The following is an 18938-nucleotide window of genomic DNA, read 5'->3' as shown; positions in this document are numbered from 1 at the left end:
AAATTTTATGACTGTATTTAATAAAGGCAAGTGAATAATTATTATTCAATCTAAGAGAGTAACAATCATAACTCTATTCAGAGCAGTGTAAAAATATTCACAATTTGATATATGTACAATATACATGTACCCATTATCCATGTTTTGCTGAGAGACTTCAATATTTGTTAGTATTCCATGCTCATACCCCCCCCCCCTTCTTTTTAACTGAAACAAAATAAAAAAACTGGATCAGTACCATACATGCACTGAAAACAATGTACAGTAAATAAAAACTCAAATATTTCACACAAATATTAAGTAATGACATATCACTCTGACCTTATTAAGGAGAGTCATCTTTAGTTCTTGCATTGTGACAAGACCACATTTCCAGTTTCCTTGACATTGATTCAGTGTCATTAATACATGTTTATTATATACAGATGGTCAAGTAAACACAAACTTTTACCAAGTAATGATCTGCATAACAATTTTACTCTCTTTCCTTTTGACCTTGCCAATTCTTTTTGACCTTGGTAAACCTTACCCAATCCAAGGTCAACCTTGCCCAATCCCTCTGACCTTGCCCAATGACTTTACTTCTCCTTTTGACCTTGTTTAACCTTACCCAATCCCTCTGACCTTTCCCAATGACCTTACTTCATGTCTATAATCCATCTCTGGCTAATTTATGTACCTTCTGTTGTATCAAGTATGAACTTTTGGAAAACACAGATTTTTTTCTTTCTTAATTTTTAGCAATGCTGGTCTTCCTGCCTTCATCACATTGACCTTGACCTAGGACACCCTTTCCAAGAGAAATCTTTGCACATGTATTTAATGACCTGATGTTTCAGACAACAAATGTAATATGAAGTAGAGCAATCATAGAGATATGTTCATTCTTGTACATCCCCTGAACTTGTTTTAATGGGATACATAGTAAACTCTAATCAACAAATCTTTCACTGATTTACTATCTATAAATACGTAAATGTGATCCTTAAAAAATGCTAAAATACAGTTTGTCATAAAACTAATGTACATAAAATTAATTCAAAGCAACAATAGCTTGTATTATATCTAATGAAATCTCTATATCGTCATAAATGATGCAAAGTTCTTTTTTATCGACCTCTCTCTTTTTTAAACAAGATATTGCTCAAGTTATATGTTTTTCTTTTTCTCCTTTTCAAAAACGTATACATGTAAGTGTATTGCCAAACAATCTTGAGAACTAAATCAAGAAAACTGAAAAAGTGACTTTTTAAATGTTTGAAATAGGTGTATACAATTAACATTTATTTACATTTTCATTTGACATGAAGGTATGATTAAACACATTTATAACAGAAAGGAATATTCTCCTTGTACCCACATTACAAATAAAGAGAATAAATAATTAATCCCCCCCCCAATGCCCCCCAAAAAAGAACCATAAAATATAAATTCTACAGTCTCGGATTTACTTTAAAACCAAAGCTAAAATACAATGCATTTAAGAATATATCTATAAAGTATCATTAAGTATGCAAGAGAGAAAACTTCATTTAGTGAATTTTTATAGGGAAACATATTCATGACCTCTTAAGAATGAACACAAAAGAATGCAACAAAATAAACATTAAATACATAGGTGCACAAAGGTAAAATGACTAAACATGAAAAAACAAAACAAATGGACGGTTTGTGTCAAATGTCACATTCAGGACAAAAAATGGATATACTGTATGTACAAATAAAATTGGAGGACAAATTTATCATCAAAGAAATAAACTTATGAGTAAAGCACTGATCACAATAACTTTTTTAATATAGATGGAAAAGCAAATATACCCAAAGAATTCAATGTACATAAAAAAGCTAGCAAGAAGGGCAAACTGTTCAACAATAAATGCCATTATGTGCCAATATCAATCAAATACTTTAAAATGAAGGACTTAAATTAACAAAAAATATGAAAATATTTTGTAAAATGAGTAAAACACCAAAACACCTGATAAAACAAAATCCATGGTATAAAATTTGTTCTGATGTAAAATATCTTCACTTTAGTGCTCAAAAAACTGTGTAACCATGACAAAAATGTGTCAAAACAAGACACATTAGATTTTGTTAATCCTGAACTACATTACATGCTTTATACAAAGTTGTACATGTACTTTAAAAAGTGTAAAAAGAATTTAAGTAATAAAAGGAAGCACATGAAATCTTACATTAAACCAAAACAACAAGATTTCATTCTGTTGATAAGAATGAAGTCAATAAACATTTCTGAATTACTCCGGGGCCATTTCAAACAATTCAAAAAAACATTTTTCTTTCATCTATTTATCATATCATTCACACATCAAATGTATATGAATATTTCTTTTATCTTCCAGTACAATAAATAAAATCAGAGAATATCTCAATATTTAAACCTCTTTGTGCACGTAAAAACAATAGTAAAGCTCAAACTGTGCCTTAAATAATGTATCACAGATTGCTTGTTCCTGTAAAAGTGCTGTTCTACATGGCCTACCAACAGCTATAAATGCTCTATGCTCTCATACGTTTATAATACAGTGACATTCATTCATCATCACTCCAATAAATTAATAAATTAGAACCAACACTGTACAGATCAGTTTTCAATATACAATGTATGTATGATAAAGCAGGGCTTCTAAAAGCAGTAATAATGTCCAGTAATAACAAATACAACCTGCACATGTTTATCTCTTCAGTGTATTTTTTTCTTACCTGGTAACTATGATAATAATCATAAACTCATAATAATACTTTAAAGAATCGCTTTGTCAACTTTGATTTTTATCTATTGTTAGAAATGATAACAGTAATAAACAGCAATATCTTATAACAATCACTAACAATTTGATATAAACAAATCTATGATAATGCATAGACTGATTTTATTTAACAATGCATCTGATCAATGCAACTTTGCATATTGACAAAATCTTTAGATGTGTGGGAAAATGTAGTAACAAGTTTAAAAGAATTTAAACTGAAATAACATACACTCATAGAAATACACATAATCTGAACTGTCCAAGGAAAATATACATGTATTTAAAAATTTCAGAATAAACCAGCGAGAAAAATATAACACGAAGTAACAGGGAGGACAGAAAGGATAAAATTGATGTTGGAAAGGAGAAAGAATTGTGTTCATTTGCCAACATTGATGATTGTTAGTGCCATGATTAGTAATAAACTGCTCAAATAATGCTGATACACTTTCCTACGACTATCTACAGACTTTAAATCATAGACGAGATGTGTCAAAGGTGCGCTCGTAAAACAGGAGATAAGCTTCAGAAGAGACAGCTCGACTAGCACTTGTTGGGCTGACCCTGCAACAAGAATCAATGCAATAATTAAGATGGTCAAGTTTTACTTCTCTGTGAAAGGAAGTATGTATCAATGGAAATCATACTCGACCAAAACAGAAATTTCTTTTTTGCACATTTTGTAAAACCTTATAAACTATAGTATACAGCTCATTTTCACTACATGCTTATCCTAGAAAAGATTCTACACAAAAAACAATTCAATTACTATCAGACAAAAAATCCCGTATTGTCATTATTTACAGTTAAAATGTACAACATACCTGGTATCATTGAAGACATGCCATTCTCCGCTGTAGGGGTGTTTAGAGTTGGCTGTATAGTGACCAGAATGTACCCCTCCACTGTGATTACTGACTCCATACAGATTGTATAGGACTCGCTTTCCACCTGAAAATTATCAATCAAAAACAAACTGTATATTGAAATGTCCACAGATTCCTAAATAAACATGTAAAGGAATATGGATGCAGCACATAACATATCAAATACACTTTCTATGCCTAGAAAATACAAACAAGTACATCCATTAATTACTGGAAATAATTTTTAAGGGGACTCTGCTGCGGTTACACTTCAATCTGACAGTTTAAAACATGTACATGTATAGTTTTGTATATATTCACCTTTCTCTGATGAGTATTCTGTCATGTCCAGAACTTGTGGAAAGTCAATACATGTGGACACTTTCTGGCTATACCTGCCCTGACTAAATCTTTTTAAATCTGTATGGTGTTAAGGATCAGTCCATGATATACATGTTAGCAAAATGCATGAACTCAAAAACCACAGTAGGAGGTCAAAAAGCTTCAAATAAATTCACAAAAAAGGTTTATCACAGGTACACTATCATTATCATAATACAAAAGGCGGACTAGTCAAATGCTTTACGGACCAGAGATAACTAGAAGTCACAAGTCTGTACAGACTAGTGCTTACAAAAGTTAATTTTGAACCCTGATATACCGAAATACCTGTTATTCTTGAATTACATAAAACCTAGGATGTTTTGAGACAGTTCTTTTTACCTGTCAGATGCAGAGAATGATATATATATATATATATTTTGCAATTCAAAAGTCCACTGATACATCCACATATGTTCAAGTAGTTATGCATTATTTATTATCCAGTAATACATGTAAAACTCTTTTTGAAACTGTCCACTAACCATTTCTAGTATTAAATATTAAAAGTCTCGTGAAATTTACAATGATATTTCTATATGTGACTCAACTGGGCCTTTTCTTCTTATAATGAAAGGGTATAAGAATGATATAACTGTGAGTAAAACAACCCAATATTTTCATGACTCATTAAGGATACGTAATACCAATATGGTAGGAAATCGTTGTATGGAAAAACTTTTTGTGCAGCGCATTCTCTTCTTGCACTTTGAGCAAGTCTGAAAGAAAATTCCAAAATTCATAATCCTATACATGTATAAGTAAACTTTAATCTACATACCTGGTATATGAGGGGTTATCAAAAAGAATGTGGACTTATGTTATCATATCAATACTATGGAGGCAGTTTTGACAAAGTTTATAAGGAAATAAAACTACAAACACTTTAAGAGTACCACACACTTAAAGAGGCTGGGTGGTCGTGGCCATTTTTAGACTATTTTGATCTCCTCTAGAAGAAGAGCTCCATATAAAGATACAATAAAATGATCAAATTTTAAAACTACAATTTATGAAATTTTTCTTTGCCAAATGATAGTTGAGAGCTCAAGATATCATATCTAAAAAATAAGTTATATCTGGTGGTTAATAAAAAAATAATCTGTTTACCCCATAGCCTCCTTAAGCTTGATTATGTTGATAATTTACAAATTTATCTTCAAGCATAATGTACAAGATGCATTATAAAAATCACTCAGCAATAACAATGTTTAGATTTATGATGCTTGTTTTCCCAATATTTCAAAGTAAAGGGTCAGAGTTCATTTGTAACAGGCTAGGGGCTGAGGTTTATGAATAGAAACCTATCTCGTTTTGAAATTTCAAGAAAAAGCCATTTTCTAAATATATATGTTATTTTAAAAAAGATCTTACTGGTCTCTCATCCCCATCCAATACTTCTGCCTTCATAAAAGCTGTTATACACTGTATAATGCTGGCATCACCTCTCATCTGTAAACATTTCATAATTTTATTATAATTTCAATTCAAACGTGAAATAATCAATTTCTTTTCAATTTATTTCAATTGCTAATTAGGCTATGTTAATACTTACAGCTAAACTAACTTTAGGAATTGGAACAGACAAATCCCAGAAAGGGTCAAAGGTCACTGAACGGTGATCACAATCAAACTTCAGCTCACTTTTCAACTGGCCTACAAATATTTCTATAAAGAAAAGATAACAAAATACTCAGCTATAAAAAAAGATTGTACATGTATGTTCTTTCTTTTTACAGTTTTACAGATATATCATATTTTAAAATGAATGAATGATACAGATCATTAAACAAGCAAATGTGACTGTTTTCCAAACACTTATATAGTATACTGTACTGAGACCAATAACAAGATACAAGATTATAGGTACATCAATCATCTAAATACAATTTTCTCAATGAAGTAGGCATGTACTTACCAACGATATGACTGTTGTCATAGGTAAGATAAACTCTCCAGTATTCTTTGGCCTTGTCCTGATCACTGGAAAGGAATAAAATGACATTGTAACATCAGACATGATATGTGCCAGCAGCAACCAAATATCTAATGCTTGATAACAATATGGAAGGAACTTTTGCACTCTTAAGTCTTATACCTAATAGTATGTATTTCTTGAATTTTCTTCATAATCTGATTTTCTAACAAGAATTTTTTTAACATTTACAGAATACTCTTTCTTCTCCCCAAACAATTCTTGTAAATTACTTTCATCAAATTAACAAGTACTCAGCTGATCTATAAAATACAAAGCTGTTTCCAGACTTACTTGCTAAAGTCGTCATCATCAATGGTGACAGGCTTAGGTTTACTGGTAACCTTGTTCACATCTTCATGTAGGCCCTCCAGAAGATATCGCAGAAACTCTTGGGCATCCTGCTGGCTGTAATACAAAGACAAAGATTTGACTTCTCAGATCTATTGTACGTAGGACTTGTGTTTTATTTTTAAAAAAATAACATAGATACATACGCATATCCCATGAACCTCGGGGCAAACCTCTGAATTTGTGTCTTGAAGGCATTTGGAGACACATGGGAATCGCTTCTTTCTGCCCACATTGATTTCATCAAATTGGCATAAGCTACAATACATACATAAAGAACTTAAATGGATAATCTAAATTATTTTTTCCAAAAAAAAGTCTTTCATCCTCCATGTTACTTGTAAAATATATGGATATTAAGTTACTGATGTAATAAAACACTTCATGTATCGTAAATTAAATAAATTCTGGTAGCATAACATTTGGAAAAATCTGGTACCATGCATCAGTTAACATGACAAATTTATTTTTATAGTTACCTGTGACAAGTTGACCCTTCATAGAACTGGTGCTAGTGTTTTTATCCAAAATGTAATCTTCCTTTAAAAAATACTCTAACAAAGGCTTGGTGTTACTAAGGCACTGCAGTACACTGTTCATGAAACACTGTAAAAAAGGTAACAATTTGTCAAAAACTGAGTTTTAATTTTTCAAGGTTCACTGACCCCCTAAAAAGAGAGATAACTCTCACTATGGTGATTTACTTTTAATCTTTTATTGTCAAGTTAAATTCAAATTTCTTTCAATTTTGACTAATGTATTTCTAATATCATGTTCATTCTAATTATAGAATAATTCATTTTCCTAAATCATTTGTGTTTTTAACAGAATTTTTTTTTAAATATGACAGAACAGAGGGCCTATGAACCATAAACATAAAGCTATTGCCCATTAGAAAAATAAAATCAAATAATTCTATTTATGAATTCAGAGTGATTACAATATAATACTGCTTCAACCAAGTCAACTTACAGTGTTTCCCAAGTTCCTGAGACCAACTTTTCCACCATTCATATGTTGAGACATGGAACCCTGTTGAAAAATTTTTTTTAGCATAAAACATATATTTAATAATAATAGTTCTACAAGATTTTATTTCTCTAACCCTGTTAAGCTGATTAGTTTTAGAATACATTCATGAACAACTCTCAACCTTTACTGGGATTTCAAAATAAAAATTGTAGGTATCATGAATCTTGAAAAAACAGTTGAAATTCGATATCTTGACAAACAATAATTTGAATACTGTGGATAAATCCAAGGGTTTGGGAAGTCAAAATCACTATTTTAGCCGCAATATCCCAAATCCCCAGGTATCGTGAAGTTGTTCATTGGTTCCAGTTAGTACTAGATAACAAGTTTTGATGGTATTAAATTTCCAGAAAAATTAAACCATACTTAACTTACATTGACACTTGGAGGAGAAACAGAACTCTGTCTTGTGAATGAGGGCTTCGAGTCCAGAGGACTGGAGTCCCTCCTTGACAAGGGAGGCAAACTCGCATCTCTCTTCCTGCTCACTGATGGTGTGTAGCTATCATCATTCAACTCAATAGAATTATCCTTTATAAATTTACTGTTTCTGGAACTTGTTCTTGATGTACTGAATATATCATCATTTTTATCATTGTCTGGTTTGGTCTTGGAACTCCTTGGGGTATATTCCGTCCTGTATGATGAGAGTCCATTAGCCTCCTCTCTGTTCCTTGATCTTCTCGATTCACTGTCTAACCTGACATCTGACAATGAATCACTAATATTTGATATACTTGTGGATCGCCTGTGCTTTATTCCACTATCAGGCCTTGATGTTGACCCAGAACTTGTTCCTGAACCGTACGCTGATCCATAAGAAGTTGAGTATGAACTGCTATATACACTGGTAGCCTTGAGTGGTCCAGTAGGACGGAGGGGAGATGAGGTAGTTTTTATCTTGTAGGAACTTGTGCCATCTAATTTTCTGCCATAGCTGTCTAGGGGTCCTGGGCCATTCGGAAGTGGTCTAGGTTTACTACCGATAAAACAATAAAAATTGTCATGAAATATCTACATTACTTATATGAAAAGAGCAGCAAACATATTCTTCTGATTTTTCATTATAAACTGATCAGATGTCAAAATCCTCAATACGGCAAAGCTATTTTTAAGAAAACAGCACAAATACAATGCTTTTGTATTACAGTATTTCAAGAATGTGATTATATATATCATACAATTGTTGCTGTGCATCTAGATAAATGTTATAATTTAATTTGGAGGCTGTAAATTTCTAAAATACCTGCTAGTACTTGAAGAGTAAAGCCTTGATGCACTGTTTTCTCGACTTAAGCTGGACGCACGCTGTCTAGGAAGAGTTCTAGTACCGCTGCTATAACCTCCTGTGTATCCTGTTGATCTAGGAACACCTGGCATATTGTGGCGACTGTAATAAGTCGTCATGGATATACCTTTCCCTTCCTTAGCATTTACCAAAGGTGTTCATTCTTAATACAAACCTAAAGTGAAATGAAAACAGTTTAAAACAACAAATGAGAGCGTTTTCAGATGCCAAGGGAAAAAACATCATGAATATACAAACATGCACTCAAGATGTGCATAACCCTTCCCAAATAATAAAAAAGTCACAAAATGTTCAGCCCTACAGATCTCTCATTTGTTTTAACTTTGCCTGTGGCCATGAACAGCTAACACCCATTTTTTTCTGGGAAAATTGCCAAATAACTTTCATGCAAATATTTTCTATCTTATGACATGTATTGGAACAAATTCTTGTTAACTAATTTGGAAAATTTATAAAGAAATCTAAAAATACATTTTAATATCATCCTGCATCAAGAAAAAACTCAAGAAAATAATATGTTGATGTTCAGGCGAAGTGTTTCTGTTTGTTTTGATTACTCTGTTGCATAAAGGAATTTATGGTGTATTTGAGATTTACTCAACATTCTTTAACATATAAAGTAAATACCAGTATAACCCAAATATATAAGTTGTAATCGGATAGCTAGATGATCTTCCACCATCTTGATTACACCTACACGGGGTTCGACTGAAGCACTATTTTCCGCCGTTGTTATGGGAACTGAAGCTGTTTTTTACAATATTTCTTTCATTCTAACACTGCAGAATGATTCACCTTGAAATATTAATGAAAGAAATAATTATCATATGAATTACTTACCTTCTGTAAGTAAAATGATCTACATTTGAGTCACCTTGTTTTTTAGTCTCTCGGCGAATCACAACACCGATGTTATTTGGCAGGAAATACTAAAATACAAAACCGGAAATACTTCCGGAATGTAATTTTAGTTTTAAAAATGAGCACATAAAAAAGTTTTTAAAACGTACAGATTTATATTCTGTAATTATATGAAATTTTTATGCCCGAATGAATATATTTTAAAAATCAAAGAATGAATGATACAATTTTTTTTCGGATATTTACTTTCCACATTTGTCGAATATTACAATAAATTTGGCGGGAGATGTAAAACATGGACCTGCCCGAGTGTGGGAGAGTAATGTCTATATCGAGCATTCCACTGGAGGAATCTGTGAGTTTGACAAGCAGAGTTAGAAATATCAGAGTCACAGGAAGGTATTTTTTTATCAGAGATAAGTCTTATCACCCTGTAACTGTTATATAATAGGTCCCTGTCTTAAAATACCGAATCAGGTATATCAAGGCGAGCTAAATCTAAGCCATCGTCGATGAATTTATTTGTTCATACATACATGCTAGGCTAATAGCGTAGCAGCCAGCTGGCTATATATATCTTGCGTAAACAGTTACTTAAACAGTTATATTAAACTGTTAAATATGCACTAGCTTCTAAGTTGTAACATGTCACTAGTCAAGCTCTTGTCCATTTGTAGCGCCTAAGTGCACGCTTGGCCTAGTCTTAGGATAGTCCAAGAGTAGGCCTAACGAAGTCTCAACTACACTGAACGCAGCCCTGGCTGCGGACTGGTGCGTTTAAAATGAATATTATTCCCTGTGAGAGGTATTAAATAAAATAATAACCTAACTTGTTGGTCCCTATTTCATATATTTAACCATTGAATTCATATTTTTTGATGTGCTATAACATACCTGACCGTGCCGACAAATTGAATACCGCGCATTACAACTGGAGCTGATTTTCGATATATTTACTTGAGAACCGAATTAAACGTGGAACTCACGTGCACAGCTTCTCAATAGCAGAGTACTTTTAGTACTCACTCCATATTGATGACAAGAAAATATCGCTCCATATTTCGCTACAGGTCTTGCAAGATTTTTAAAATGCACGAAATGAAAACAAAGCTATCTATGTATAGGCAGTCAGATAAAATGTTTTCACCTGACTGTATATCTCATTTGTAAACACTCCATATCAACGTTGTTGGTAAGTACTAAAAGTATTAAACATTTTATAAGTTTGATATTTACTTCGGTTTGCATGCATATATCGAAAATCAACCCAAGAATGCCACCTCTATAGTTGGAGGTGACGAATTTCGCACGGGTTCTGACGTTTTCCTGGTATGTAAAATATCGAAATCGTAAAAAAAAAGTATGGAAAAGTCTGGGAAACGCCAGATATTTCGAACCAATATTTGTTATGTGATTAATTGGTGCTTACATGTGAATAAAGTAATTAAAGGGACTGTTTCTTGTCTACGGTACAGATGTATACACTATTATTAGTGATCACTAAGCATAACTGTGTATATAATAATCTGATCTCATTTAATTTTACTGTAATGTATAAATTAATTTCTTTACTACAGATTAACTCATCATAACTGTGTAAAACGACAGGCTACTTTGTCCGACCCGCAGTCAAATTCTTCTGTGTGTATAGACACTACCCTTGTTGAACCATTGGAGGGAACAGTTGGCTCTCTATTTCAGGCGATTGGGGAACTGGAACCGTCAAAGAATGGCCCAGTTATTAAAGCCAGTATCATGAGGTGTGTGGACGGATTAGACCTTCCGATGTATAATCGTGCATTGGAAATCCAGCAACAATATTTACAATCCAGAATCAGTTGAGAGGACCGAGGAGGACATTCCTTAATTCTTTTATAGAATCATCAATGAAGCTATTGTCAAATAAAAAACAAAAATATTTCTTTGTTATTTGGAGCTCAAATTTATTGGTATCGATAAACGGTTATGATGCTTATCACCCAAATTATGGAGTCCATGAACAAGTATACAGGTATAATTTATATGTTTAGGTGTTTGTTACCAAAACTTATTGGAATCCGTGAAACCAGTATTAAATATGGAAGGAATGGGGGTTAATTTATGTTATAAACTGGAACATTATCATTCTGTATATTGCATATCGTTTAATAAATATTGATCGAATCCATCAGCATATTGGCTTTTTTCTTATAAAGCAGTCGTTCAGCAAAAGCCCTGAGGAAAAGTTTAACCTAAACATGCTAAGCCATGAAGCCCTGCATGGTCTCATACATGCAACTTCTACTGTACATGAATAAAGACGTATGTCCCAACACATGTGATTTATTAAGACGAGACCAAAACATCTTTTAGAAGGTTGGGTAAAAAATCTCGAAAAATATAGGGAGCAAGGGCTAATATAAACGAAAAGGACAATTTTACTTAATTTTTCTTCGTCACATTCAAAAAGAAATATTGAGATGTCTCCTATTTCACGATATGTTCTAATTCAACAGTGGTTTCTAAGGAAAAAATCTTATCCTTTGTCTCATAAATGATAAATTAAACTAGTCTCTCTATCCAAAATTCTTATTTTACACCCCCCCACCCTAAATGTAGAAGAAAACGAATGGTCATGGTTGACAATGGTCTTCTTCAAAATATGGACGCAAAAAAAGCTTACTCTAAGTAAACTTTCTATAGTTAAACAACGATGTAATATACAGTGATTAATTTTATATAGAAAAGAGGAATTCGAGGTCATTTCTTTTGAATAAAAAGGCGTGGAGGGTAGCCGGAAAATAATTTACAAGCTATAATTAAGTGTCTGAAGGAAAAAAAATTCTGACTAGACCCAGAAAAAGGCCCAAACTCCACTAACTTTTTGCATTGAAAGGGAGGTGCATGAACATTTCAATACCTATGCGTATTACTATTATTGGCGGTAGAAGGAATCAGGGGAGGGAACACTGACCCCCCTTTAATACTACATGAAATTGTATATTTGGACACTCCAAATATCTCTTATCCACAATTAAACTACTTCCTTCCTTGTACAGAGAACTTTCTGTAAAGATTGATTCATAGTAATTCTGAGTCACTTGTACACTTCACTTCTGAACTTTCACCTACAATTTTAGGTCAAAAGGAAGAGCCTTATATATATGGATAAGTACGAATATATATCCCAAAAATATAGGACAACTAGTACTATTGGCCCAAAGATGTGTGCAATAACGTCTTCAAATGGGATTTCCATGGTATAATTTAAACCTTATTTAAGGAGGATATCTAATAGAAATCCATGCTTGATATTGGTTGTTGCTGTACAAAAAGCATAATGGTAAGGGCAACTTCTAGCAATATTTTAATTTTTTTAAAATTTATTTTATTTTACATTCGTACTTCAAAGTTTATTTTTTTATAATTCAGAATAAAAGGTCAAACTCCAATTTTTCGATCGTTGCAGCACTAGAACATCAGCATACGTTCTGTCAACATGGTACTTTAAATAACTGTTTAATGTACCGAATGAGCTTTTCAATATTGTAAAAAAGCGCCATTCAGTCAGAATTTTTTCGGTTTCTTTTTGGATTTTTTCTTTCTCACATATCTCCCATTATTTTTATTTTATTTTAGAAGAACGAAAATGACACATGTATATTGTGTTAACTGTTGAATTTTATTAAACGTAACATACATGTATCTTGAGCAGTATGTAAAAACTTTCGTTAACCCCCCCCCCCCCGGCCCGCCCACGTCACCCTCCCTTCTTTCCTACGGTCTCCTGGCCTTTCGTTGATTAACCTTCATTTATGCCTTTTATGTCTGGTGATATTACATCGAAAGTTGCTGTCTTTAAAGATGTTATATAAATGTGTTGTGACATTAAAAAAAAAAAAAGGTCTTAGATCCGCGCACTTGTCTAGAAGAGTTCCGAATTCTTACTCTCTGGATTTATCATAGGACCGTATAGAAATGTAAACAAACATTTTCTGAAAATGGACTGGAAATGCCGAGGTCAATATTTTAATATTCTCATTTCCGAGAGAAACGCGGAACTCGGTTAACCATTGACATGAGACTGTAAGTATTGTTTCAAATATTAAGTTTAGCCAGGTTAGAGAATAAAGTCGGGTATTTATGTGAAATATAAACAAGTATTATGATAACGTAATGATAGTGATAAAGTGTACATTGTCATTAAGTTTAACTACATCTAGAATGTGTTGTTATTGTCTGGAAGAAAAATTAGGTCATGTTAAAAAAAATAACACGAATAAATAATGAGCTTAGCTAGAGTGTTCTGTATGCAAATTTCAATAAATTATACGAGCATTGGCAGATTAAAAATGGGGAGGGGGTACCCTCCCCCTTTTTTGTCTAAAATATACATAAGGTTTAATAAATCAATTTTTTTTGGTGTGGTTGTTGGGCCGCAGCTCCGAATCCAGACTGGTCACCCCTCTTTCAATATTCCGGTCCTGGATCCGCCACTGATCAGGACAGAGGGGGAGGTTGGGGTGTTGCTATAGTCCAATCCTAACTTTGCAAAAGTTGTGTCCCTTTGCGGGGTCAACCAAATGGAAAGAAATGACATTTCTCCTCTTTATGCTGCCAAACATTTTGGCGTGTTCTGATAAATCCATTGTGTTTAATTTTTTTCTCGCAACATATGTCTAGCCCCAGACTGGGGCAATCAATACACAAGATGTACATAATTTTTCAGTCAGATGACAAAAAATTCAAACCAGTAAACTATAAAGGCTACTGTGAAGATTCTATGGGTTTTCCCACAGGCACTTGTTTCAGAAATAAGTTTTTAACCTATAGTATAATAATAACACAAGGTATCTAACTCCGAATGAAACTCGGTACCCCCTCCCCAAAGATGGTGGCAAAGGGAAATAACTTTTGAAAAGTGTGGATTCAACTATTTTCTATCGAGAAGTTGATGGCTTGTTTTAATACCCCCCCTCAACTTCTCAATAGAGAATAGGGTGTTGTCTTTTTCCCTTTTTTAGGGGGGACTTATGTCCGAAAAGTCTGTGTGAAATTTTCAAAACTTTGACATTTCCTTCCTGACCACTTGCTCTTAATTTTTAGGTATTAAAAACAATACCTTTATATGCTTATTTTTACACAGGAGCACGTGTTAAAAGCTAAAAATAGATTATTTTTAGACATTATTGTTCTACTCCAAATATGCGTTAAAAAGAACCAAAAACGTCAAATCACATCCGAAATCAACAGGTATTTAATTTATATGACTTGTATCTTTAAAACGAAGGCAAATTCATTGTAATTCATCTTTCATGAAAAATTATAAAAGAGCGCAATGTAAGTATCACCCCGTTTTTCTTGTTGCATTTTTTAAAATTCCGACATGCATAACAGGTAATATCTTAAAAAGTCTTGGTGTGAAAATGTTTTAATTCATATCTTTAGAAAGAAATGACCCCTTTCTTTATTTTAACAAAGAAAAAAGTATACCTTTATGATAAAATAAACGAGAAATATGACGTTTTCTTTTATTTTCGTACTCTTCTGTCATAAATATTGACCTTTCTGTACTAAAAGAAAGGTAAGTAAGCAATTACAAACATCTGAATATAAAACTATTTTGCAAAAAAACCAAGTATTTTGTTTTGATTAGAAATAATTTAAACAGATAAAGTCTTTTCTTCTTCATTCTACTCATTCTGCCCCCCCCCCCCCCCCCATTTCCCCGTCAACAACCAACGCCTTATAGAACATAGGAATGACTTTATACAATAAAATCTACATATACAATAAATCAATAAGTAAATATAGGTGCAAGTACATTTCTTAGTTTTATCCAGAAAATATAATGACATGTAATGGTAAACATAAAATCAAACATATTTCCCTGATTTAAGCGGCTTTCTTTGCTGAATTTTATCTTCTATTTTTTTGCACTTTTTTATCAGTAAATCATGGAGGTATTTCTTTACAACTGAAATTGCTATGAATTATCAACCTAATTAAGAGAATTTTAATGTTAACAAACTCCATAAATCAAATAAAACTGTTAAAAATGATTAAAAAAATTTCTTATTGTAAACTGTGTACGTTATTGATTAATAACAATGTTATGCCTATAATCACAGTTGCAAAAGTCAGCGGGGAAAAAACAAACGTCGCTATTGTGACGTCACATAACGCTGCTTTTACGTAGAACGACATAGGTCCTCCCTTAAATAAAAGCAGGCAATAGGCTTAAATCAAATGAGAAAAAAAAAATTACTGTTTGTATTAAATTTTGCATACATATTTTGCTGTCTCCTTCCCAATCTCCTATCCCTTTCTTTTACCACCCCTTCACCTTATTTTCATTCTGTCATTGCTATTGACTCTTAAATGATGGTATCAATTCATTTATTACTTATATACATGTAGGTCTTTTATGTTTCAGGAGTATAATCATCTGAAAATTAAGATGGAGATCTCTAGTGAAGTACCCTTGCCTGATGTCTTTAGCTACTGCTTAGATAATCAGAAATTCAGAGAGCGCTGGCAGGACATCTACAAGTTAGCTGATGAACACATTTGGGAAACCCGTTTGAACTGCAAGGATCTGTTTGATTCTGAGGAATGGTAATTTAATTTTCATGATAGCAATGATATTCAGGCGTATTAATTTTCATTAGGTCATCTGAGTAAACTCAGGTGACCTATTGCTATCTGTTTTTGTCCGTCGTCGTGTGTCGTCCATTGTCTGTCGTGTGTTAACATTTGAACATTTTCAGCTTCTTCTCTGCAACCACTGAACCAATATCACCCAATTTTGGCACAAAGCATCTATGAGTGAAGGGGAACAAAAATTGTGAATTTCATGGTTCGTGCCCCCCCCCCCCCCCCCCCCCCCCCCCCCCCCCTCTATTGATTATATAGTGAAAATACATGAATTCTTTGAAAATCTTCTTCTCTGCTCCTGGACATCAAGCAGTCAAACTGTTGGCATGATTGTATTCTGCATTGAATCCTCTACCAAAATTGTGAAATTCATGGCCCCAGGGTCAGGGGTTCTAGTGCTAGGGCGGGGCTAAATAGATTATATATTGAAAATGCATTATTTCATTGAAAATCTTCTCTGCTTTAAACTGAACATGACTGGTATAAAGGCATATGCCATTTTTAGCTCTACTGGTCAGAGACCAGAAGAGCTTATGCGATAGTAATGCGTCCGGCGTCCGTCCGTCTGTCTGTCTGTCTGTCCGTCTGTCTGTAAACAATTTTTCAAAACGCTACTCCTCCTACAATTTTAGTCTGATTTCAATATTACTTGGCACACAAGTAGACTTCACTAAGATACATAGAATAGTGCATCGGTTTTTAATTTCGATGAACGGTGTTGCCATGGTTTACTAAAAATAGAATTTTCTTTGAAATTCCTTAAAAACGCTACTCCTTCTACAGTTTTGGTCTGATTACAATATAACTTGGTACACAAGTAGACTACACTAAGATACATAGACTAGTGCATCGGTTTTTGATTTCGATGAACGGTGTTGCCATGGTTACTAAAAATAGAATTTTCTGTGAAATTCCTTTAAAACACTACTCCTTCTACAGTTTTGGTCTGATTTCAGTATAACTTGACACACAAGTAGACTACACTAAGATACATAGAATAGTGCATCGGTTTTTGATTTCGATGAACGGTGTTACCATGGTTACTAAAAATAGAATTTTCTGTGAAATTCCTTTAAAACGCTACTCCTTCTACAGTTTTGGTTTGATTTCAAAATAAGTTGGCACACAAGTAGACTACATAATGATACATAGAATAGTGCATCGGTTTTTGATTTCGATGAATGGTGTTACCATGGTTACTAAAAATAGAATTTTCTGTGAAATTCCTTTAAAACGCTACTCCTTCTACAGTTTTGGTTTGATTTCAAAATAAGTTGGGACACAAGTAGACTACACAATGATACATAAAATAGTGCTAGCAATGGTTTTTGATAAGTACAAACCAGTAGAGCTACAGTCTCGACAGAGACTTCTGGTTGATATCATTATATACGATACATCAACACCAGGGTATACTCTTCAGATTTGTCACACCTGACCACTTTATTGTCACTGGTATCGGCGTGGAATGGCGACCCGTGTTCATGCTGGATATCTTGCATTATCTTTGTTTACATTTATTGCAGTTACGTGTATCTGTGTTTGTTTGTATACTGCACTGACCTGTACAACTATAATTGTAAGTTTCTTTGGTATCTTACTTGGCTGCATTAGACGAAGTATTACGTTATTATTGTTGTTACCGAGTGCTATATAGCATATACGTCTGATTACACTGAACAGTGACAAAGTCCTGCCCTTTATATGGGGGGGGGGGCAGGTATAGCAATTCTCCGAACAAAAATGGCAGACACATTCCTTTTACAAATTGTGATCAGCTTTAAAACTGAGGAAAATTATTTGCATATTATGAAGGGTCAATGAACACAGAATACAGAATGATACTAAAATAGAAAATGATTAATTTGAACTTAAGTCCTTGTGCCATAAATAGTGCACTAAAACATAACATGATGTAACAGGAAGTGTTATTCAGATTTTGCATAAATTGGTTAATTAAATCCAGTACACCTTTGGCATGTAGACAATTTTACAAACACAGAGAACATATTTATGGTTTTAGCTTTTACATCATTTTTTGTGCATTTTTAAATTTTCTGTGGTTCTTAGACTGCTGTTCCCTGTGATCTCTTTTTCAGCAGTAAAAATTCATCACTTTTAATCACATTAAATATTCATGAAGCAAAATAATTGGTGCAAGAGATTGTTAAAACTAACTATGACATTCAATTTTGAAGGAAAAATGGGGAGCAGTTTGTGATGGGACATGACGAATCAGACCCAAAGAGTGACACTGCCTACAAACTGATGTTCGATATGATTCTGGAACACTTTGATAAACTGGAACACGAAGATGCTGGTCAGACCCAGAGGTTGTCACAGAGGGTTATCTACGACAGTATAAAGGTATGTATACCATGGAGAATTTAAGTATAAAAATATTTTAAAAAAAACAAGATGTGTTTGTGAAACACTGATGCCCCCGTATGGCATCATAGCGAAGATTAAACTTTTGTTAAATGCAAATTTGATACATGTGTATAATGGTACCCAAAGTAGGGTATTTTCACTGGAAATACAAGTGTGAAATATAAAAGTAGGCCAAGGTTAAAGTTTTTTCATAAGTATGGAAATCATCAAGGTCATAAGGTCAAGGTAACTGGTATCTAATGAAAGGTCTTGCCACAAAAAAATACATATGTGAAGTATGGAAACCGTAGCCCTAACCCTTCAAAAGTTATGGCTAAGGTTAAAGATTTTAAAAAGAAGGTCAAACTCCAAGGTCGGTC

General features: G+C 33.3%; 3 protein-coding genes across 5 annotated transcripts in view; 2 read left to right on the top strand and 1 right to left on the bottom strand.

Annotated features, from left to right (window-relative positions):
• On the bottom strand, positions 1 to 9619 carry LOC134270001 (ubiquitin carboxyl-terminal hydrolase 2-like). 2 transcript variants are annotated; one of them, XM_062752168.1, is made up of 14 exons: positions 9532 to 9619; positions 8629 to 8845; positions 7758 to 8361; positions 7323 to 7382; positions 6830 to 6956; positions 6497 to 6608; positions 6294 to 6407; positions 5943 to 6007; positions 5580 to 5692; positions 5399 to 5476; positions 4665 to 4743; positions 3965 to 4063; positions 3602 to 3728; positions 1 to 3341 (listed from the first exon to the last, which is right to left on the bottom strand). In XM_062752168.1, exons 2-14 carry the CDS (start codon positions 8787 to 8789, stop codon positions 3254 to 3256), a joined length of 1827 nt encoding a protein of 608 aa, XP_062608152.1. In that variant the 5' UTR covers positions 8790 to 8845; positions 9532 to 9619; the 3' UTR covers positions 1 to 3253. The 2 variants fall into 2 exon arrangements, with proteins under 2 accessions (XP_062608152.1, XP_062608153.1); XM_062752169.1 differs by lacking the exon at positions 9532 to 9619 and adding an exon at positions 9319 to 9431.
• A 211-nt stretch (positions 9620 to 9830) lies between these two features.
• On the top strand, positions 9831 to 11717 carry LOC134269975 (uncharacterized). Its single transcript, XM_062752145.1, has 2 exons — positions 9831 to 9951; positions 11130 to 11717. The coding sequence occupies exons 1-2, from the start codon at positions 9848 to 9850 to the stop codon at positions 11392 to 11394; spliced, it is 369 nt and encodes a 122-aa protein (XP_062608129.1). The 5' UTR covers positions 9831 to 9847; the 3' UTR covers positions 11395 to 11717.
• Positions 11718 to 12719: 1002 nt separating this feature from the next.
• Positions 12720 to 18938, top strand: part of LOC134270009 (signal transducer and activator of transcription 5A-like) — a 28046-nt gene continuing 21827 nt past the window's right edge. The window contains exons 1-3 of one of the 2 annotated variants that reach the window (XM_062752179.1): positions 12720 to 12874; positions 15968 to 16149; positions 18387 to 18555. In XM_062752179.1, coding sequence (XP_062608163.1) covers positions 12836 to 12874; positions 15968 to 16149; positions 18387 to 18555 — 390 coding nt within the window. In that variant the 5' untranslated portion in view covers positions 12720 to 12835. Of the gene's footprint in view, positions 12875 to 13476; positions 13618 to 15967; positions 16150 to 18386; positions 18556 to 18938 lie in introns of those variants that run through there. The other variant, XM_062752180.1, reaches the window with a different exon arrangement.

The sequence above is a fragment of the Saccostrea cucullata genome, unplaced genomic scaffold, assembly GCF_032062105.1.
Source record: "Saccostrea cucullata isolate Sc308-1 unplaced genomic scaffold, CSIRO_AGI_Scuc_v1 ctg261, whole genome shotgun sequence".
Classification (NCBI taxonomy): Eukaryota; Metazoa; Mollusca; class Bivalvia; order Ostreida; family Ostreidae; genus Saccostrea; species Saccostrea cuccullata.
This window is presented reverse-complemented; position numbering and strand designations above follow the sequence as displayed.

Bases quoted from the DNA above. Each gene is read 5' to 3' on its own strand.
- LOC134270001 (XM_062752168.1), bottom strand. From the start codon at position 8,789: ATGACGACTTATTACAGTCGCCACAATATGCCAGGTGTTCCTAGATCA. The intron at 5,693-5,942 runs GTAAGTACATGC...TTTTCTTTATAG, and splicing joins TGACAACAGTCATATCGTTG to AAATATTTGTAGGCCAGTTG. The intron at 3,729-3,964 runs GTGAATATATAC...GATAATTTTCAG, and splicing joins AGAATACTCATCAGAGAAAG to GTGGAAAGCGAGTCCTATAC.
- LOC134269975 (XM_062752145.1), top strand. From the start codon at position 9,848: ATGGACCTGCCCGAGTGTGGGAGAGTAATGTCTATATCGAGCATTCCA. The intron at 9,952-11,129 runs GTATTTTTTTAT...TCTTTACTACAG, and splicing joins AATATCAGAGTCACAGGAAG to ATTAACTCATCATAACTGTG.